Raw genomic sequence first — 23,328 nt, 5'->3', positions numbered from 1 at the left:
ATGCGGTTCTGCTGCATGAAAAGGCATGGAGGCTGACACACTGAAATGAGCATCCAACATGAACAAACGTCAAAAAGGAAAAGGGCTGCAAGTATGGCTGGGCGATGCAAGATCATGATATACCAGGAGCTAAACATCACGATTTGAAGCCGATGTTTGCTGCCCCCCAATGGATCTTCTTAATTTTGCATCTGCTCTGTTCCATATGCACAAAAACTGCCAGGCTTCCAGCTTAGGGCAGGGCTCTGGCAGCATCCCAGAGCCTTTGCGCTGCCCTCCAAAAGCCAGACAAAATGGAGGCACCCTGTAATCTTTCATAAAATGGCTGCCTCTGGCAGCACCCCGGGGCACACCCACACCCACACATCACCTTCCCAAAGTCTGCTAAGCAGCCCTTCACCTTGCTGGGAAACCAGTTTTGGGATTACTGGCTTTTCATATTTTTGCCTTGGATTTTGTTTACCATGTCCAGCCCTGACAAAAGCAATGATGTACATATGCTTACCCATTTGTACCATGAAGTATTTCTGCAATTTTGAGATTCCACCAGCAGAGGCGCATTTAGGATTTTTGAATGAATTAGATAATATAGCATTGTGTAAAAAAGAAGAAGAAGAAGAAGAAGAAGAAGAGCAGCAATGGACTGCAAACAGTGTTTTTTTAAAAAAAAGATATTTATTAAAGTTTTCAATTTTTTATGCAAACAAAAAAAAAACAAAAAAGTTTAAAAAAACATATAGTTCATAATACATACTTTTCAATAACATATTTCTCTGACCTCCTCATACCTCCCCTTCTTGTATTCCATTTCAAATTATTTGTTCAGCAAATCCTTAACTTAAAGTATTACAGCTTATAATATCACCTTGTTTTCTATCCAATCCTTTTTTTTTTCATATTCCTTTATATCATTACAGCTAGAAACCACTCAATTTCAATCCAGCATCATTCAACATTCCTTAATTTTACAATATTTCTGTAGATAGTCCTTAAATTTTTTCCAATCTTCTTCTGCCTACTCTTCTCCCTGGTCACGGATTCTGCCAGTCACTTCTGCCAATCCCATACAGTCAATAAGTTTCATCTGCCATTCTTCCAGAGTGGGTAAATCTTGCGTCTTCCAATACTTTGCGATGAGTATTCTTGCTGCTGTTGTAGCATACTTAAAAACGTTCTATCCTTCTTTGACACCAATTGGCCGACTATGCCCAGGAGAAAGGCCTCTGGTTTCTTCAAGAAGGTATATTTAAATACCTTTTTCAACTCATTGTATATCATTTCCCAGAAAGCCTTAATCCTAGGGCACGTCCACCAAAGGTGAAAGAATGTACCTTCATTTTCTTTACATTTCCAACATTTATTATCGGGCAAATGATAGATTTTTGCAAGCTTGACTGGGGTCATGTACCACCTATACATCATTTTCATAATATTCTCTCTTAAGGCATTACATGCCGTAAATTTAATCCCGGTGGTCCACAACTGTTCCCAGTCAGCAAACATAATATTATGTCCAACGTCTTGTGCCCATTTAATCATTACAGATTTAACCGTCTCATCCTGAGTATTCCATTTCAGCAGCAAGTTATACATTTTTGACAAAGTCTTAGTTTTGGGTTCTAACAATTCTGTTTCCAATTTAGATTTTTCCACCTGGAAACCAACTTTCTTATCCGAATTGTAAACCTCCATTATCTGATAATAATGAAGCCAATCTCGCACTTTGTCTTTTAATTTCTCAAAACTCTGCAATTTCAGTCTGTCCCCTTCTTGCTCCAAAATTTCCCAATTTTTTGGCCATTTGGCCTCCATGTTAAGTTTTCTCTGAGCCTTAGCCTCCATTGGTGACAACCACCTTGGAGTTTTATTTTCCAATAGATCCTTATATCTAATCCAAACATTAAACAGTGCTCTCCTGACAATATGGTTTTTGAAAGCTTTGTGTGCTTTAACCTTGTCGTACCACAAATATGCATGCCACCCAAATACATTGTTAAAACCTTCAAGATCCAAAATGTCTGTATTCTCAAGAAGCAGCCAGTCTTTCAACCAGCAGAATGCTGCTGATTCATAATAAAGTTTGAAGTCTGGCAGGGCAAATCCACCTCTTTCCTTTACATCAGTTAATATCTTAAATTTTATTCTAGGCTTCTTACCCTGCCAGACAAATTTAGAAATGTCTTTCTGCCACTTCTTGAAACAGTCCATTTTGTCCAAAATTTGCAATGTTTGAAACAAAAACAACATTCTAGGCAATACATTCATCTTTATAGCTACAATTCGACCCAACAAGGAAAGCTTCAAGTTTGACCAAATTTCTAAATCTTTTTTCACTTCAGCCCAACATTTTTCATAATTATCTTTAAACAAATTCCCATTTTTAGTTGTCATATTAATCCCCAGGTATTTCACTTTCTTAACCACAGTCAGTCCTGTTTCATTCTGAAACTTCTCCCTTTCAATCGGTGTTAATTTTTTTTCAAGAACCTTGGTTTTTAGCTTGTTCAATTTAAACCCTGCCACCTGACCAAATTCTTGAATTAATTCTAAAACCCTTTTAGTACTAGATTCTGGCTCCTGTAGTGTCAAAACTAGATCATCTGCAAATGCTCTCAATTTATACTGTTTAGCTCCGACCTGTATACCTTTAACCATCCGGTCCCTTCTAATCATATTCAGCAAAACCTCCAGGACCGATATAAAGAGCAAAGGGGAAATTGGGCATCCCTGTCGTGTCCCTTTTTCTATCTTGAATTGTTCTGTAACCACATTATTTACAATTAATTTGGCCTTTTGTTCTGAATATATTGCACCTATACCATTCTCAAAACCATGGCCTACCCCCATACCCTGTAGGTTCTTTTTCATAAAACTCCAAGAAATATTGTCAAAGGCTTTCTCCGCATCCACAAATATCAAAACTGCTTTAGTATTTATGTTCACTTCTAGCCTTTCCAAGATGTCAATTATATTCCTCAAGTTGTCAGAAAGATGTCTTCCCGGAAGAAAGCCCGCTTGGTCCTTATGAATCTCCTCAATCAGTACTTTTTTCAGTCTCTTAGCCAAAATATCAGCAAAGATTTTGTAATCCACATTTAATAAGGATATGGGACGGTAGTTCCTAAGTTGAGTCTTTTCAGTCTCTGTTTTTGGTATTAGTGTAATATAAGCTTCTTTCCACGATTCTGGTGCCCTTTTCCCTTCCAAAATTTCATTACAGACTTCCTTCAATGGTTGTAATAGCCACTCTTTCAGGGATCTATAATAACTGGAAGTCAACCCATCCGGTCCTGGAGACTTGCCTACTTGCATATTTTGAATGGCACCTTCTATCTCCTGGTCAGATATTTTACAATTCAACATTAATTTACTTTCTTGTGAAATTTTTTGTAATCCATTTATCTTCAAAAATTGGTCTATGTCCATTTCGTTCTGTGGCCCTTGTGCGTATAATTGTTTAAAATACTTCTGGAAGCAGTTTCTAATCTCAATTGGGTTATGTATATCTTTTCCTTCTACTTCTAAATTTGTAATAGTATTTAATTTTTGTCTTTTTTTCAGTTGCCAAGCTAGTAGTTTCCCACATTTGTTCGCTGATTCAAATGTCTTCTGTCTCATTTGTTTAATTTTCCATTCTATTTCCTGATTCATCAATTCCATGTATTGTACTTGAAATAACTTTATTTCTTTCAAGATCTCCTGTGACTTTGGCTTTACTCTCAGTTTTTTCTCTCCTTCTTTTATTTTCTCCAGAATTTTATCCTTTTTCTCATTTCGGCTTCTCTTCTTTATTGCATTCTGTTGAATCAGGAACCCTCTCACCACAGCTTTACTTGCATCCCAGATTACTCTTTTTTCCACATTGGTAGTCATATTTATTTCAAAGTAATCTCTCAAAGTTTTTGGGGCCTTTTTGTATACTTCTTCATCTCTAAATAGAGTGTCATTCATCCTCCATCTAAAGGAACCGGGTGTTATTTGCTTCATCTCCATCTTTACAGCATTATGGTCTGAGCAAGTTTTAGGGCAGATTTCCACTTTTTTTATCTTTGGTGCCATTCCTCTAGTAATCCAGATTTGGTCAATTCTAGTCCAAGTCATCTTAGCTTCGGAGAAGAAAGTTCCCTCTCTCCCTAGGGGGTTCTTAGTTCTCCAAATGTCGATCAAGTCCATATTGTCAGTCAATTCAAAAAAAGTCTTTGGTAATCTACCATCTTTGGTGACTACCTGTTTTTGTGCCTTGTCCATATTTGTGGAAACAACTCCATTCATGTTCCCCATCAAGATTATATTATAGTCCATATAGTCCAGAAGAACCTCATGCAACTTCTTAAAGAATTCAGATTTCCCCTCGTTCGGTGCATACACCCCTACAATCAGAAATTTCTCTCCTTGAAGTTGAATTTCAATAGCCAAATATCTTCCTTGTTCATCCTTAAAGATTTGTTTCGGTGAAAGTTTCTCCTTTGCATATATCACCACTCCTCTCTTTTTGACCTTGTCAGACGAAATAAATTCTTGTTCCAATCTCTTATTAATAAGTATTTTCCTGTGTAGCCTCATTACATGTGTTTCCTGTAAACAATTCAGGTCCAATTGTTCTTTTCTTAATGTATGAAAGACACTTTTTCTCTTTCGAGGGGAATTAAGTCCATTACAATTCCAACTTAGAAGTTGCAGAGCCATGGTAAATTACTTATTCTTCCCTCCGACTGCACCAAGTTATTGTTCTTCTTCTGTCGGTGGTGTGTCTTTCCCTGGTTCAGCAAGTCCAAATGATAAGTTTGCTATGTCCACAATTCCTTTTCCTGATGCAGTTGGTTCCTCTCCAGCTTCCACTTCCTTCTGTAAGTCCTCCTCGTGGTCGTTCAAAAATTTATCTTTATCATTCACTGTCCTTATTCTTATTTTCCTTCCTTTGTATTTGAAAGATAGGCCTTGGGGAAATTCCCATCTAAAAAGAATTCTGTTTTTTCTCAACAAACCCACAAGATCTCTGTAGTGGGCCCTTACGTCCAGTATAAGTTTGGGTATGTCCTTGAAGATCTCCACAAAAGAATCTTCAATTTCCAGGGATCTTTGATATTGTACATTTAAGATTTTGTCTCTTTCTTCCTTTGTTCTTAAAGTAATCAAACAGTCTCTTGCTCTGTTCTTTCTTCGTCTTCTACCTATCCTAAATGCACTCACTATCTTAAATTCTTCCTTCCCCAGGTCCTTTTGCCAAAAGTCTGTAAATTCCTTTGTGAGGAAGTCTACCAGGTTGTCTTTCTCACTTTCCGGTACTGCCCTGAGTCTTAAATTCCTCTCTTTCCCTTGTAATTCAATCATAGACAATGTCAAATCATGGTCCTCAAGTTTCTTATATACCAGTGGTATCTTCTCCTGGGCAGCAGTTGCAATCTCCTTAGCTTCCTCAGCTAACTTCCGAGACGAGGCCGATTCCTCCAATAATTTTTCAATGGTCTGTGTATTAGAGTTGACTTTCTTTCCCAGTTCATTTATACTTGTGTTCAAATCAATTTTTACTGAGGCCTCAGCTACTTGTTTATTTGTCTCTGCAACCTGTTTATTTGTCTCTGCAACCTGTTTAGCTAAATTTTCCAGAGATGCATTAATTTTACTAAGTGCCTGAGCCAGTAGGTCTTGTGATGACATAGCCTTTAGCTTTACTTGCGAAGCCGCAGCTCCCGCTGTGCCTACTGCTCCGGATGTTGAGGCCCTTCTCTGCTGAGCAATGTCTGTTTTGTATTGTCTACCAGACCTGAGAATTTTTTCCTGCGTTGGCTCTATCTTCCCTTTCTCATCTGCCATAGCACTTCCATACACAGTCCAAGGTCAGTCTCATGCCTAGTAACTTTGTTTTGAAAAGGAATTTTCCAGGCTCAGTTGCTTGGTGGCTTAGTACTTGCTACAACATAATCTCCTCTAGGGGGACACACTTCCAACTTCAGTTGCAACAAATATAGTCCTTATAGATCCCCTTTGTCCCTTAAAAAACCACAGTTTCAGTTAAAAGTTACTTTTTAGTCCAAATCCGTTCAGAAAGCAATTGTATCCTTTCGCAGAATATCAGTATTCTTTACCCTTAAAGCGTTGACAGCTGTCAAAAGCAGTCCATTCCCAGGTTTTAGAGGCAGCAGGTATAACTTTTACTTCTTTCTATCCTTGCAGGTAATTAATGCTCAAAATTCTCCCCTCTACCCCTGCAAACAGGAGGGGGATACTTCTTTTTTGGTGGTGAATTTGGAGTCTTTAAAAGACGTCTTTCAGGTTTACAGCTTTACAATCTCTTTGCTTTGCTCTATTTACAAGCCGGGAGAAGCAGACTTCCTGTTTATACTTCTCCCGTTTCGGTACCTAATTAAGTCACTTTTTCTTTAATGTTAATTTCTTGCTCCTACTCATGGGTAGTTGCTTTAAATCCCAATTGTCCAGAAAGGAATCAGCGCTCTCCGACCATGGCTTGCGGCTTCACTCTGCGAAGAGGGTAGACGACTCTCAGCTCCTCGCCGCTCACCCCCGTTCCGTTCAGAAGCCTTTAAAAAGGCTCCTTTGCAGTCGGGGGGGCGCAAATGGAGCCCGCCGAGTCTCCACGTTGACAGGCTTCACCGCCTGTGATTTCTTCAGGTCTCCGCTTCGCCGCAGCGGCCAGACCCAGACTTTGCAGAGCCGGTTCCCTCCGGAGCTCAGAGGGAACCCGCCATTAGTCGCTGGCGCTGACCGGAAGTCCCTGGACTGCAAACAGTGTTAAGTGTCTCAGAAGGAATATGCCCTACAAGAAAAGAAGGTCCTACATGCCCTGTATTAGATCATAGTTGAGAATCTGCTAATTTAAAAGGCATGGAGATCGACAGACTGAAATGTACACAGGTCAGAAATTAAAAGTAGTGCAAGTAGGGCTGGGCAATGTCTGGTTCTCAAAATTGTGGCATACCAGCAGCTAACCATTCTAATATACTTATATATTACAATGTCTGAAATAAGTATAGAGCTATGTAGAGGCGAATGGAATAATGTCATAGCAGCTGCTAGTACTTAGTGGCATAAAACCAGTAGATTTTCCCTTATCTTTCACATATTCCTACAACTGTGATTCTATAGTGCATATAATTTTTTATTAACACTTTCCCCCCCAAAGTTAAAACTCTAGAAGTAATTAGTAGTACAGCAATAAAAGGTAAGGTGAGTGAATGTTCACTAATAGACATGAGGGAAACACAAGGACACATCTGTATGTTGGGGAGCAACATGGGGGCGCGATTGGGGAGGCGAGGTGGAAATGGCTTCTTGCTCTTCCAAGGGCCCCAGGAAGGTTTGGGTGTCAGGTGGTGCAGGGTAAATAAATAAATGAATGGACTACAGAGGAAACCCACCCATTCTCCATTTATTTGTCCTACCACCACCACTTCTTCTTAGGCAATCAATCGTAGCTGAGTAAGATTGTCTTCCATTTGTTAATGGCTGTTCTCCAACTGGAGTGCTCACAGGCCTGTGTTTCCCAGTTGTCGATGTTTATACTACATTTTTTTAAAGATTTGCATTGAGAATCTTTAAACCTCTTTTATTGACCACCAGCATTACACTTTTCATTTTTAAGTTAGGAATAGAGTAGTTGCTTTGGAAGACGATAATCAGGCATCCGCACAACATGACCAATCCAACAAAGTTGATGTTGAAGAAACGTTGCTTCAACACTGGTGATCTTTGCTTCTTCCAGTACAATGGCATTAGTTTGCCTGTCTTCCCAAGTGATGTGTAAAAATTTTCGGAGGCACCGTTGATGGAATCTTTCGAGGAGTTGGCGATGGCGTTTATAAGTGGTCCATGTTTCACAAATGTACAGTAAGGTTGGTAGTACAATAGCTTTGCAAACAAGCATTTTGGTTTCCCTGCGAATGTCACACCCCTTTGTAAAGGTTTAAAGTTGTAAAACTAATTAGTAGCATAGCTGTTGCATAAAGCTGTAGGAAACCCACTCTCCCTCTATTTCCCCCCTCAAATACACACACCTGTGCAAAACTGCAATTGCATCAGGTTTAGCTGCCTTTGCAAAGGGGGTAGCATCCCAAAGATAGATAAGATAGATAGATAGATAGATAGATAGATAGATAGATAGATAGATAAGATAAGATAAGACAAGACAGACTTTGGTAATCTTTTGAAGCTGATATTTGGCTCCCCCAAGTGGATCTTCTCATTTTTGCAGCACCTCTATTCTGCTCACCGTGCAGAAAAACTGCCACACTTATAGTTTAGGGAGGGCCACCCTCCCAAAGTGAGACAAAATGGATCCACTGCATAATCCTTCATAAAATGGCATTAGTGTGGGGCTATTTGACACCCCCAAGTGGATCCTTGTAATTTACCGCCACCTCGGCTTGGCACCCTGTGCAGAGAAACTGCTCGCATGGCTCTTCATCCCGCACTGCAGCAGAGCAAGTCATCTGGCTTGGGGAATGAATATGTCCAGGGCAGAATATTAGAGCCTTTTTCTCCTTCCTATTTTTTTTTAAAAGATATTTATTAGCTTTTCACACATTATAAAGACACAAATCACAACAAAAAACAAAAACATAAACACACACAAAACACAAAAAACACCACATGTATAATTTCAAACCCTTTTTTTCATAAAACTTATTTTCCCGACCTCCTCATACCTCCCCTTACTGCATTCCAATCCCTAATTAATTTTGATCAACAAATCCCTCCCTAATTTCTAATAAATAATTTTGACCTTTCTTTTCATATTGCATAATGGTTACAGCATACAACCTCATATTTTCCAAATCCACAACGTCTTAGCATTCCACAATTTTACAATGTTTCTTAAGATAGTCTTTAAATTTCTTCCAATCTTCTTCCGCTGTCTCTTTTCCCTGGTCTCGGATTCTGCCGGTCATCTCTGCCAGTCTGCCAGTCTCATATAGTCTATAACTTTCATCTGCCATTCTTCCACGGTGGGTAGTTCTTCTGTCTTCCAATACTTCGCGATGAGTATTCTTGCTGCTGTTGTAGCATACATAAAGAATGTCCTGTCCTTCTTTAGCACCGACTGGCCGACCATCCCCAAGAGAAAGGCCTCTGGTTTCTTCAGAAAGGTATATTTAAATACCTTTTTTATTTCATTATAAATCTTCTCCCAGAAAGCCTTAATCTTTGGGCACGTCCACCAGAGGTGAAAGAATGTACCTTCATTCTCTTTACATTTCCAACATTTATTGTCCGACAAGTGGTAAATCTTAGCAAGTTTGACTGGGGTCATGTACCACCTATAAATCATTTTCATAATATTTTCTTTTAAGGCGTTACACGCCGTGAACTTTATGCCGGTGGTCCACAACCGTTCCCAGTCTTCAAACATAATGTTATGACCAATGTCCTGTGCCCACTTAATCATAGCTGATTTAACTGTTTCATCCTGTGTATTCCATTTCAGCAGCAAGTTATACATTTTTGACAAATTCTTAGTTTTGGACTCTAACAATTCTGTCTCCAGTTTTGATTTTTCCACCTGGAAGCCATTTTTCCTGTCTGACTTAAAGACCTCCATTATTTGATAATAATGAAGCCAGTCACGCACTTTATCTTTTAATTTCTCATAACTCTGTAATTTCCATTTGTCCCCCTCCTGTTCCACAATTTCCCAATATTTCGGCCATTTCAGCCCCATATTGAGTTTTTTCACGGCCTTCGCCTCCATTGGAGATAACCACCTAGGAGTTTTATTTTCCAACAAATCCTTATATTTTATCCAGACATTATATAATGCTTTCCTGACAATATGGTTTTTAAAAGCTTTGTGGGCTTTAACCTTGTCGTACCACAGATATGCATGCCACCCAAAAATGTTATTAAACCCTTCTAAATCCAAAATATCTGTGTTCTCAAGTAGTAGCCATTCCTTCAACCAACAGAAAGCTGCTGATTCATAATAAAGTTTTAAGTCTGGCAGGGCAAATCCCCCCCTTTCTTTTGCATCAGTTAATATCTTAAATTTTATTCTGGGCTTTTTGCCCTGCCAGACAAATTTGGAAATATCTTTTTGCCACTTCTTGAAACAGTCCATCTTGTCCACAATCTGCAAAGTTTGGAACAAAAATAACATTCTAGGCAATACATTCATCTTTATAACTGCAATTCGACCCAACAAGGAAAGCTCTTTTTCTCCTTCCTAAAGCTGGGCAAGGGGTTACTGGGTTTTGAGAAGAAGGCGGTATGTATTAGATCATAGATGCGGTTCTGCTGTGTGAAAAGGCAGGGAGATTGACAGACTGAAATTAGCATCCTATATGAACACAGTCAGAAAGGAAAAGGGCTGTAATTAGGGATGGACGATTTTCAACATCGTGATAGATCAGCAGCTAAACATTGTGATATACTGATATTGCACAATGTCTGGAATAAGGCCTGCACTACATAGAGGCAAACGGAGTAATGTCTTGGCAACTGCTGCTACTTAGTGACAGAAAACTGATAGATTTTTACTTACTTTTCATGTATTGCTAAACCCACTACACTCAACATTTCATTTATTCAACACCCTTGGAAGAGCAGGAAGTGATTAACACCTTGCCTCCCAGAAATGAATAAATAAAAGGGGAATGGAGTAAACCCACTCCCCATTTATTTATCTCCCCTCCTGTACAAAACTGCTATTGCATTTGGGAAAGCGGTAGCATCCCAGAGCGCTCACGCTGCCCTCCCAAAGACATTGGTAATAATTTGAGGCCAATTTTTGGTGCCCTCAAGGGGATCTTCCCTATTTTGGGTCTTATTGCTGGTACCACTCTGGCTCTGGGCAGGAATTTCCAGGACTCTGGTATGGCCTTTCCCTTCTTCCCAGAGATGGGCAAGCCCTTACTGTGCTTCTGTCATAGGGAAGACGGTGCCAAGGCTCTGGCAGCATCCCAGAGTCCTCACACCGCCCTCCAAAAGCCACACAAAATGGAGGCACTCCGTAATCTTTCATAAAATGGCCGCCTGTCAGAGGCTATTTAGTGCTCCCACGTGGATCTTTGTAATTTTGTGCCACTTCATCTTTTGCAGATAACTTTTAAATGTGCAGAGTTAAAGTTGTATAATTAATTCATACTCTATCTCTCAAAGGTAACGTGAATGTTGCCTAACAGAAATGAGGGAGACACAGGTACACATCTATGTGTTGCACAGTGTTGGGCAGCAAAGAGGAGGGGGGCAATTTCGGAGGTGAGGTGGAAATCACTTTCTGCTCTTGCAAGGGTGTTAGGTCATGTGGGGGAATAAATAAACAAATGGAGAGATGAGGAAACTCATTCTTCATTTATTTATACTTCTCCCCATACACCTACCTGTGCAGAACTGTGATTGCGACAGGTGTCTTTGGGAAAAGAGCACTCGTGCTGCCCAACCACAGACAAATAAGATGGGTGGACTTTGCATAGCTCAGTTGGTTAGAGTGTGGTGTTGATAATGCCACGGTTGCACAATTGATCCCCATATGGACCAGCTGCATATTCCTGCATTGCAGGGGGTTGGACTGGATGACCCTCAGGGTCCCTTCCAACTCTACAGTTCTATGATTCTATGATTCTATTTTTCTGCTCCCAATGCTTAGCGCCCTCAAGGGGATTTTCTCTATTATAGATCTTACTGCTATCACCCTTTGGTCCTAGAGTCCTTCCCTCCTTCCCAAATATGGGCAAGCACTTCTTAGGTTTCCAGCTTATGTAAGGCACTGCCAGCACTCTAGCAAAACCCAGAGCCCTTGCACCGCCCTCTCCAAAAGCCAGACAAAATGGAGGCACTCTCTGATCTTTCACAAAATGGTGGCTTTGTGAGTCCGCTATTTACCACCCCTCAAGTGGATCTTCTTAATTTTGTGTCACCTTGGCTGGCATCCTGTGCAGAGGAACAGCTGTCATTGCTGTCAATCCTGCACTGAGCATGGAGGCTTTCTGGGGTCCCTCACTCTGGCAAGTTCCTGGAGCATTCCCAAAGCTTGGCAAGCGCTTACTGACAGCCAGGAGAGCTCTGGCAGCATTCCATAGCCCCACCACCACCACCTTCCCAAAGTCAGGTAAGCAGCCCCATACTTTGCTGGGGACTTTATTCATTTTTTCCTCAGATTTTGTCCTCCAGCATCCTGCCCTGACAAAACTAGTGATGTGTAGATGCTTTACCTTGTTCTTCAATGAAGTATTTATGTGATTTTGTGTTCCACCACTAGAAGTGCTTTTAGGATTTGTGAATGACTGAGATAGCATAGCACTGTGTAAACAAGAGAACAGCAATAATGGACTGGAAACCGTGTTAAGTATCTCGGGAAGAATACCTGTCATGTATTAGATAATAGATGTGGTTCTGCTATGTGAAAAAGGCATGGAGACTGACAGACTGAAATGAGCATCCTACATGAACACAAGCCAGAAATTAAAAGGGCTGCAAGTACAGCTGGGCGATTCTCAAGATCGCGATAAGTCAATAGCTAAACATCGTGATATATTGATATTGCACAAGGTCTGAAATAAGTACCTTTAACATATTGCTTCAACTTTTATGTCACAGTACAGATAATTTTAGCCTAGCACATTTTCTCTTAAGTTAAAGTTGCCGAAATAGTAGCATAGATATCAAAGATAAGGTGAGAGAATGTTCCTTAATAGACGAGAGAGAGAGAAGTACACATCTGTATGTTTTGCAGTAACGTGGGGGGGGGGGATTTGGGAGGCCATGCATAAGGGTGTCAAGAGGTGGAGAAACAAATAGTAAGCAGAGAAAAAACACACTTCATTGATTTCTCTCTCACACCCACCCTATACACACACCTGTGCAAAACTGCTATTGCATCAGGTTTAGCTGGCTTTGAAAAGGGGGCAGCTTTCAAAAATGGAATATTTGGTGTCCCCAAGTGTATCTTCTTAATTTTGTGGCAACTCAGCTCTCTTCCATGAGCAGAAAAACTGCCAGGCTCCTGGCTTAGGGAAAGCAGTGCCAATGCTATGGCAGCATCCCAAAGCCCTCACACTGCCCTCCAAAAGCCACACAAGATGGAGGCACTCCGTAATCTTTCATAAAATGGCCGCCTGTCAGAGGCTATTTAGTGCTCCCACGTGGATCTTTGTAATTTTGTGCCACTTCATCTTTTGCAGATAACTTTTAAATTTGCAGAGTTAAAGTTGTATAAGTAATTCATACTCTACCTCTCAAAGGTAACGTGAATGTTGCCTAACAGAAATGAGGGAGACACAGGTACACATCTATGTGTTGCACAGTGTTGGGCAGCAAAGAGGAGGGGGGCAATTTCGGAGGTGAGGTGGAAATCACTTTCTGCTCTTGCAAGGGTGTTAGGTCATGTGGGGGAATAAATAAACAAATGGAGAGATGAGGAAACTCATTCTTCATTTATTTATACTTCTCCCCATACGCCTACCTGTGCAGAACTGTGATTGCGACAGGTGTCTTTGGGAAAAGAGCACTCGTGCTGCCCAACCACAGACAAATAAGATGGGTGGACTTTGCATAGCTCAGTTGGTTAGAGTGTGGTGTTGATAATGCCACGGTTGCACAATTGATCCCCATATGGACCAGCTGCATATTCCTGCATTGCAGGGGGTTGGACTGGATGACCCTCAGGGTCCCTTCCAACTCTACAGTTCTATGATTCTATTTTTCTGCTCCCAATGCTTAGCGCCCTCAAGGGGATTTTCTCTATTATAGATCTTACTGCTGTCACCCCTTGGTCCTAGAGTCCTTCCCTCCTTCCCAAATATGGGCAAGCACTTCTTAGGTTTCCAGCTTATGTAAGGCAGTGCCAGGGCTCTAGCATAACCCAGAACCCTTGCACCGCCCTCTCCAAAAGCCAGACAAAATGGAGGCACTCTGTGATCTTTCATAACATGGTGGCCTTGCGAGTCTGCTCTTTAGCGCCCCCAAGGGGATCGTCTTAATTTGGCACCCTGTGCAGAGAAAATGCTGGCACCACTCTCAATCCTGCACTGAGCAAGAAGGCTGGCTCTGGAAGGAAGGTGTACGGTTCTTGCAGGGTCCTAGAACCCTTCTCTCCCTCCCAAAGCTGGGCAAGCACTTACTCGGCATTACTTAGGGTCATAAAACTGACAAGATATTTACTTACCTTTCACATATTGCTGCAGCTGTTATTTCATAGCACAGATAATTTTAAAATTTGCACTTTTTCTCTAAAAGTAAGGCTGTAGAAGTAAACAGTAGCATAGCTAACAGGTAAGGTGAGATATTGTTTCCTAAAAGTTTAATTACATAATCAAGGGGGGGGAGCAAATTTTGTGAAGTGAGGGAGACACAGAAACACACACAGAGAGAGAGAGAGAGAGAGAGAGAGAGAGAGAGAGAAGGGGACCAGTGAGGAAGGAGGCTTAAACAACAGGCCAAGTTTTAGTTTTATTTTATTTAACTCAAAAGTTTTAACCCCAGTTCATTTTTCTCCAGGACTAGCAGCAGCTTCCCAGGAAGCCCCAGCTGAGGGCAGCAGTTATTCAAAAGGCAGGGCTGGACAGCCACATGACAGCTTTTGTGCGGCTAGACATAATGGGCTTCCTGCATCGGAGGCCTCCCTCAATCACCTACCAGCCTGGCCTCTGAGCTTAAAAACAAGAAGCTCATGGCCTCAATATTACTGAGGAAAGTTTCCGGGTAGGCTCCTTTCTTCAGCGCCTGTTCTCGTGGATCGCTCCCATCTGCAAGAGGCAGGAGAGAGCTGAGGTGCCAAAGCAACAGGGGCAACAGGAATCAGGAGAAAAGCAATGACTTGCTTCAGTTTTCCCCACATCATGATTTTTACACAGCACACAAAGACATCACGAATTGCAATATATTGCCATGTCACCTGTTACGAAACTGTTAGCATGATGTGGACTTTTAACTGTTTTTGGATGATGTAGCAATTGATCCCCCAGCCCTTTTTAAGATTTATTCAGCATGTATCCCTTTTCTTAAAACAACACTTTCAGGCTGCAAGAAAGTATTGTATATGCTGCTTCAAAACTTTACCCCTTAAAGATACTATTTTTTCCTTTTAGTATTTTACAGCTGTCAAGGAAGCCACTCGGGCACCTGGGGCAGCGCACCCAGGGGCAGGGCACGCCGCCAATAGGGGCGGGGTGCACCACGGGGCCTCCGGAGTCTGCCTGCGTCCTCCGACTCAGCTGCCCTACACCGTTTGGGCAGTGCGGAGCCTGCGCACACCCAAGCCACCATGTCTATCCCATGAGACGTGTGGCTCAGGCATGCTGAAGGCCCCACAGTGAGTGCCGTCCAGCATTTTGTCATTCCCTTCAGTGGTGACACCCGGGGCAGACCGCACCCACTGCACCCCCTTCCTCCACCCCTGCTTACAGCTGTTTTGCATCATTTGAGTGGGAATCTCAAACAGCTACTTGCAGTGGGGCCGGTAATGGGAATCAGTCTTGCTGAGCATTTTCTTATCCAATCCAAACCTTTGTTAATAAGTCCACATAAGTTATTAGCCAAACCTCCCTGCCCTGTGTTAGGCACATCAGCACCCTGAAACCATGAAAAGAACCCAAATATCTTCCAGTTTATGTGTGATTGTTTGGCTGCTATCCTTTAATCACCCCAGCTAAGTGACTCTTTACGTGCCTGTTCCATACACCATTCTGGGACCTGTTGCCATTTTCTGGGACCTGTTGCTGGGCTATAGCTCCTGTCTTCTCTGCTCCTTGGCTGGGGCTGGTTGTAGTCTCAGTCCAACAATGGCTGGAGGGCCAGAGTTTCCCCATCGCTGCTCTAAGATTATGCAAAAGAGGATGGGAGCTTGACCACAACCTACTGAATTGGTGAGTGTGAAAAATCAAATCTAGGATTTTTTTCATGTAGTCCTAAAGCATTAGGCATTGTGGCATACTTCCTCCTGTCTCCACAATGGCTCTTACAATAGCACTTCTTGTGTGTTTAATATGTAGGAAGCTCAGATTTGTTGCTGCTCTTCCTTACTGTGCTGTTCCCCACCTTTAATTCTTCTAGGATGGGCAAAAAGTTAGCATCTTGGATGAGCAAAGGTTTGCATCTCAGCTGCTCCCAAAATACTTCAAACACAACAACTTGTCCAGCTTCATTCGTCAGCTCAACTTGTGTAAGTACCAGATCTATGTGTGTTTACTGTTTTCTGTCCATGATTTTCACTTAGTTCACATTATAAACACAAATGATCCAAAACTGTTCTCTAAATAAAAATCAGTTGAACAAAACTGAAATTGTGGAACAATTAAACATCCCTTTCCAAAAGTTCCTAGTAGGTGTTATTCCAGATTTTTTTTTAAGCCTATCATTCCAACAGTTGATATGCCCAATTAACTAGGATATAATTAGTCAATGCACAACTCTTAAGATTCATGTGAGTTGGCCACTAGTGCTGGAGGCAACAGCAGCAATTCTCTCAATTGATGATTATATTGCTTAAAGCTCAGGTGCAGGGAGCAAGGCCTAGTCTGAGGCATCACCACTAGGGGGAAGAAACAAAGAAAGAGGAAAAATAAAACAATGAGTCTTTCAACAGAAGTAGTTTTTTAGGCTTCAAGTAGAATTAGATCAATTACAAGAATTGAAGGCAACAACTGCTTTCTCTGTTGCATGTTTTAGAGTGAAGCATATTCCGATGCACAGTATCCTCTGTGATGCATTGCTGTGAAGAGGGTTTCCTGTGAGGGGAATGTTTTGAAAAGCCCTGCCCTAAAGATTAAAGATAACTTTAAAATGGGGTGGGGTAGAGAATAGTCCCATATCCCTCAACAAATGTTCTTGTATTGAAATACCGATTTCTAGCTAAAATGAAGAGATGATCTCGGGAAAGAGTGCAGGCATTGTTGAGTTGGACACAATAAGAGTTTCCTGGTCTTGAAACAAAGCAGGGGGATGGCAGGAGGTGTCACAATTTGGAACATGGGTGGCATAATTCGTGGATGAAGCTTGTCTTTATCCAGCATCATTAATCGCCTCCTCTTTTGAAATTTAGACTTGTGGCTTAAAAGAAGTGAAGGGGAATAGTGTTTCACCACTCTGTTGTGAAGTTCACTGAGGGCCTCTCAGACACTCTTGGGACAGTCAGGTGTTCTCAGCCCAATCTGCTTTGCAGAGCTGCTACAAGGGTAACATGGGAGGCTGGGTAGGACCACCTCTGTGTGCTGTTCTGAGCTCCTTAGAGGAAGCGGGGAATAGGAGGGCATGGATGAACTAACTAAAAGCACCACAAGTAATATCAGTTTCTAGAGATGTAGCCATGCTAGTCTCTTGCAGAAAAACCCTCAAGAGTCCTGTGGCCCTGGTCAGGTGTATTTGATGAAGTGGGTTGTGGTCCATGAAATCTTGCACCATAATAAATTTGTTGGTCCTGAAGGTGCCACACAACTCTTTGCTTGATGGTACTAAAACAACAATCAAAACAAGCAAGCCAAGATGCTGCAGTTCTTGCTGTTAGAGGGCATGATGAGTGGCAGGTGTGGTTCCCTTCGTTGCTTCCCGCTTCCCTTACCTGTTTACCTTCTATAATCATTGGTCAGAAGAAATGACCATGGGCAGGTTTGTTTCAATTACATGGCCCTCCTCTCTCTGAAAAGTATGTTTTCAGGTGTCTTATTCTGTGTTGTTATTTATTTCATAAAATTGAAACACTGCTTGATTGTAAAAAAGTGAAGACAAAAACTCAACACAGTTTACAAAAAGGATAAAACAATAAAATTATCAGTAAGAAAAATGAATAATTTAAGACATTTGAAAAGTTAAAACAGCAATAGACTAAAAACAAATTAAAACACACATCAGCTTTTTTTAAACGTAAGGACAGGCTTGTCTAAACAAAAATGTTTTTAGCAGGTGCCAAAAAGATTACAGGGCCTGCCTGATGTCAATAGGCAGGGAGTTCCAAAGTATAGGTGCTACCGCAAGAAAAAGATCAAGTTCTTGCAGATGTGGAACAGGTGTTATATGGCACCTGTAAAAGTACCAGTTCTGCAGATTGAAGCCATTGAGTAGGCTTATGTGGGGCAAGGCAATCTTGCAGGTAAATTGGTTCCAAGCTGTTGAGGGCTTTGTATACCAGTAGCAACACCTTGAACATGGATTGGTATATTGTTATATTCTTACTAAGGAAGGTGAACAGATCTAGAATCATATCGCCTCTTGGGAGGAGAAACTAAAGAGCATTCATCTCCTTTAATCCCTTCACAGATGGCTTCAAGAAGGTAACGTCAATGAGAAATGAAACAATGCTCACTTTCAACAACCCTACCATGGAGTATCAACACCCACAGTTCAAAAAAGGGAAACCTGAACTGCTGGCGAGCATCCAACGGAAGGTATTGTCCCCCCCCGCCCCGCCCCCCGTTCACAACCTGGTGAAGACCTTAGCTCTTAAATGCAACCACAGTGATGTTGGTGCCACACACAGGATTCCTGCTTGTGCGTGTGTGTGTGTGTGTGTGTGAGGGGCAGCATTGCCAATAAGCCTCCATAGCAGAGCTTACAGATGCCTCATTGTTGCCGCAATGCATGACTGATTCCCCATCACCTTCAGATTATTTGGGTATATAGGCTTGACCAGCCTTTCTCAACCTGGTACCATCCAGACATCTTGGACTCCAGCTCCCATCAGCCCTAGCCAGTATGGCCAATGGTCAAGGATGATGGGAGTTGTTATCCTTCAAGGTGTGAAGGGGCCAGGCTGAGGAAGCCTGAACTTTACTGCGACTGGCCATATATAACAGTCATTTTTGTATGCTGCCTTCTAAGATTATTAAGAAATTGCAGTATTTTATTTGAAATATATATTGGTTATATAGGCTGAAATATACGGATTCCAAGTAATGTTCAAGGCTTCCAACTGTTTTCACTCATCTGTGCAATAGTCTTGCAAGGATGGCTCTTGTTGTTTGAATAGTCAGAGGTCAATAACTTTTAGCTGGCCTTAGCAGCCTAGTTCTCTTGCTGCTTCTGGACCGGCGTGGGGGCAGGTTCTTCACTGTGCCATCATTCTGCATCTCTGAGGGGGCTCCTCTGACCTGTTGGGGCAATCCTCTCGTCCCCAGGAGTGAACAGGGCTCTCACTGTTCCTCTAATATTTTCTGAGGGTCAGTGCAAAGTTGATGAAACCCTCCACTTTCTTTCCAAGCCTGATTTCAGATCATTCTAGTGGGTGTGTCTCACAGTGACTCAGGACAGGGCCTTCTCTGTAGTGGTGCCTCGATTGTGGAATTCCTTCCCCTGCAGGTGCAAAAGGCCACTATGCTGGTTCAAGAGGAGGGGAGGATGACCTTGCGTGTGAACCCAAGGTTCATCTGTGGGGTGGGAAGCTGTGGTTTTCCTTTTGTGTGAGTCAGGCCTGTGTGAGGGAAATATCAGTGACCTCTCAAGTGTTCCCTAACCATTTTTTCCAAACTGCACAAACCCACTTAGAGGGCTCACTTTTGAATGATGCTTGAATGAACTGGCAGTTTTCTTACTGAGGCACTCAGAGGCCATTTGTTTCCAAAATTATAGAGCTGCAGTTGTGCTGCTGCTGCCAGCTGAGGTGGTATATGCACCAGATTTGGGATTTCTCCTGTGATAGATAGAGGTGAGGCTGGATGGCTTCCAAAGTCCTTGCTCTGCAAAAGCCAGTTCCTTAACTGCATTTGTTCCCTGCTTAAACAATAACTTGTCTCTAAAAACAGTACCTGCAATCTGATTCTGTCACAGGCGTATACACGCAAGGAGCCCGCAGCCAGCTCAAAAAAAGACCAGCAGGCAATGCTCGCCGAATTCCGGGCCATGAGAGAACAGCAGGATGGCATAAGCACCAAGCTGGATACCGTGACCAGGTGTCAACATTTCTTCTGCTGAGTTTGTACTGTCTTGTAATGAGAGCCACTCTGCTCATTTTAGGTTTTGCAACATCTTCAACTTACCTGCATTTGCAAAGCTATAGGTAGGGTGGGGGCTGCATAGCAGGATTTGGCACCACGGTGAAATGTGATGCTGAGTGCAAAAATAAGCAGAATCTGGGTAATTTACACACACTTTTCAGTGCCTTTTTCAGCATTATGGCTAAGTAGCTTGTAGGTACCATGAAGCTTCTATCTGTGCTATGTTTTGAGCTTCACTTGTGTGCCATGTTATCTGTTTGCAGAGCTCAACTTAGGGCAGAGACCGAAATGTCCTGTTTAATTTCTGGGTAATTCAGCAGCATTAGTACTTTCACACTTGGCTGTTTCTCGCTTGCATTTAGGCGGTTCTGAAGTGGCGGTTAGAAAGAGCCATTCTGTACCACTGGCATCTGTCTGTCTTGAGAGACAATGGAGTGTGCCTCCAGGGATGAAGTCAAACTGCTGGAGAACCTATAGCTCATTTCTAATAAGGGCATGCGAGGAATCCTGCTGGATCAGGCCTAAGACCCATCTTGTTCAGCATCATGTTCTCACAGTGGCCATCCAAATGCCTCTGAGAGACTCAGAATTGTGAGCAACTGATATTCAGAGGCCTGCTATTTCCGGTACTGGAAGCACACAGTTATCATGATAACATTATTTGTTCATGACTGATATACCAAATAAACTTATCCGCCATTAATTTGCCTAATCCCATTTTAAACCAGTCACATTTATTGATGATCACTACATCTTGTGCTTAGCAGATTTCATAGTTTACGCACTGCGTGAATAAATAATAGCTTTTTTTCTGTCTTGAAGGAAAGTGCCTTATATTGAACCATACACTTTCCCTCAGCTCTGTCTACACTGGCGTAGCCAACATGGTGCCCCCTAGATGCCCTATGCAGTGTAGGCCCAAGCTATCTGAAAAACCTTATTCCCTCATATAAACCTGCCCCGAACTCTAGATTTAGAGAGGCTGCTTCTAGGCTTTGAAGCCCTCTCCTCAAAGAAGCTAGACTGGCTCCCCTGTTGTCCTTCCAGGGGTGGGGGAAGATGGTTTTATTCTGACAGTCTTTGGGGAGCTGTTTTTTTAAGGAAGTGTTTTAAAGAGTGCTGTTGTGTTTTTATTATCTAAAAGATAATCATTAAAAGGTAACTAAGATCTTATAGAATTGAAACAATATAAAAACAAGTCTATTAAGAGTTACTTTTTAATGATTATCTTTTCTGTTTAGATTTTTTTGTATTTTATCTGTGTCATTGTGTCAGTCCCGGTTAGCAAAAGAATGTGAGATACAAATAAATGAAATAATAATTAATAATGGATATTTTTGACTACAGTTCCCAGCAGCCCCAGCAAGCATGGTCTAGTATTAAGGGATGATAGGAGTTGTGATCCAAACATCTGGAGGGGGCACCAACTTCTGCTTTAGAAGGGTACAGTACATATGCATGTCTAACCTTTGCGATTTCAACTTTATGCTGTTGAAGACCAGCTGGTTGAAATCAAACATATTAATTGCACAGAAGGTGGAGAGCTTAAAAGCTTTTATTGCATAGGGTTTTTTTCTGGCATGGAAAGAGCCTTTAATCTCCCTGTCTTGCTTACCTGGCTCTCATGAAATCTTGGATGGCCCCATGAGATCTCACAGCCCAGTAAGCAGAGAGCTTAAAAGCTCGCTACCTTCCTTTGGTGTGCTGGCTCCAGAAGATTGCTCATGCATGGGCATTTCAAGTATATGTGTTTTTGCATATACACACTATCCCTGGAATGCAGCCCCTGCAGAAGATGCAATTGTACTGTACCTTCCAACTCAAGGACTGGCTGAACAGCAAAGGAGGTGTATGTGAAATTCCCCAGAACCAACCCAGCAGGCCTGGCATGATGAGGAACAAGAGCTGGTTAACTCAAGGGTCGTCAGAATTGGCGGTCCAAGTACATAATCACTGTTTTTCTGACACATCAAGCTGAGGTTTTCCACTGAGTGCGGCACTGAAAAGCAGCTGTGTCTACTATGCTTGTATGAAGTGGGTACATTGCCTTCCCACTTCTCATTTCTGGTTCTATATCTAAAAAAGCAGCATGAAATGTCCCCTGACGTTGTGCCATCATAAGGCAGGTATGTGACCATCTTCCCCTCTTCCTTAGTTCTTCTTACCTCCCTCTGTGCCTGTTCTTTCAGGGACACCACCTCAGTCCTTGAGGGAATGGGCTCTCTGCAACAGAAGGAAGATCAGCAGCAGGATGTCTTATCTCAGGTACCAGAAAAAGACTTTGCTTTTCTCCTGATGTTCCAGAGCAGCCTTTGCCAACTAACTGTCCTCCTGATGTGTTTTGGACTATGGCTTCCATCAGTCCTGGTCAAATGGAAGTGGCACCTGGAGGGCAACACCCCTGTTTGCAAAGGCTGCACTATGGCATACCAGAAGTAGATGAGTAAAGTACACAGAGATAGATGGTAATCTTTATGTCCTGTTAAGGCAGGGTAATTTAGGATAGTGGCTAAAGCTGAGCTGTGAATTTAGAAGTCCCCCCATTCAGAACTCTCCTAAATGCTCTAGGAGGATTATGCAAGCCACTGCCTGGCTTGCCTCACCTCCATAATATGCAGTATGGGGATAATGCTTGTTTGCTTAAAAGTATTTATGTACCATTCAATATTTTCAAAAACCTAAACAGTGTACAAGACACAATCTAAAACCAGTAAATCAGCAATATAAAAACAAATTAAACAGCTATTCAGAGGATTCAAACACACAAATATGCTTCCCTGTTCCATGCAGCTTGCATAAAATCATTAACAAATAAGGCAGTCTCTGCCTGCAGGCTTGCTATCTGAAAGACACAACACAAGAAGAAAAGGCAGGCAGACAAGATGGAGGAAGAGGAAAACTAGCACACTTGGGTCACTAGTCCTAAATGTTACTGAGTAATTACTGCAATGACTAGTCTGAATGGAGATGAATGGAGATGGTCTTTCTTTGATGCACCCTGACGGAACTGCTTCTGCCAAGTGGCAGTTGAAGGGCGGGAAGAGCCCATGCTGGCTGCTGCATGGCAAATGCTTTTTCAAACTCAGGCCTTCTTCTGTAGCTTGCAAGCCTGAACATGGCAGGTGTGTCTTGATAGCTAACTCTCAGTTGGAACTGTCCCCTGACCCTGTGGCAATGGCTAAAAGGAATACATGGCTTCTAACATTCATTCATTCATTCATTCATTCATTCATTCATTCTCTCTCTACCTCTTTGACTTCAGATCCTCCAGATCATTATGAATTGCATGTCTGAGACAGGCAGGCAGGATGCCCAAAGGAAAAGGTAACTCTTACTACTTTCTTCTCCCGTTGCCCAAAATGAACCTATAAAATAATTTCCCCTATTTAGTTGGGGAAAGAAGTCAAAGCTTGTATTTGCAACATGCAGTGCTTTGACCTCTGGAAAACGTCTT

The 23,328-nt window shown here is 42.0% G+C and overlaps 1 protein-coding gene across 1 annotated transcript in view; it reads left to right on the top strand.

The window, feature by feature from the left end:
• LOC128406958 (heat shock factor protein 3-like) overlaps positions 1–23,328 on the top strand; it is a 56,962-nt gene that overhangs the window by 14,150 nt on the left and 19,484 nt on the right. Inside the window, exons 2-6 of the mRNA XM_053374856.1 lie at positions 16,003–16,111; positions 18,202–18,329; positions 19,708–19,829; positions 22,064–22,139; positions 23,137–23,198. Coding sequence (XP_053230831.1) covers positions 16,003–16,111; positions 18,202–18,329; positions 19,708–19,829; positions 22,064–22,139; positions 23,137–23,198 — 497 coding nt within the window. The remainder of the gene's footprint in view (positions 1–16,002; positions 16,112–18,201; positions 18,330–19,707; positions 19,830–22,063; positions 22,140–23,136; positions 23,199–23,328) is intronic.

The sequence above is a fragment of the Podarcis raffonei genome, chromosome Z, assembly GCF_027172205.1.
Source record: "Podarcis raffonei isolate rPodRaf1 chromosome Z, rPodRaf1.pri, whole genome shotgun sequence".
Taxonomy (NCBI): Eukaryota; Metazoa; Chordata; class Lepidosauria; order Squamata; family Lacertidae; genus Podarcis; species Podarcis raffonei.
The sequence above is the reverse complement of the archived record's forward strand: the minus strand, read 5'-3'. Positions and strand labels throughout refer to the sequence as shown.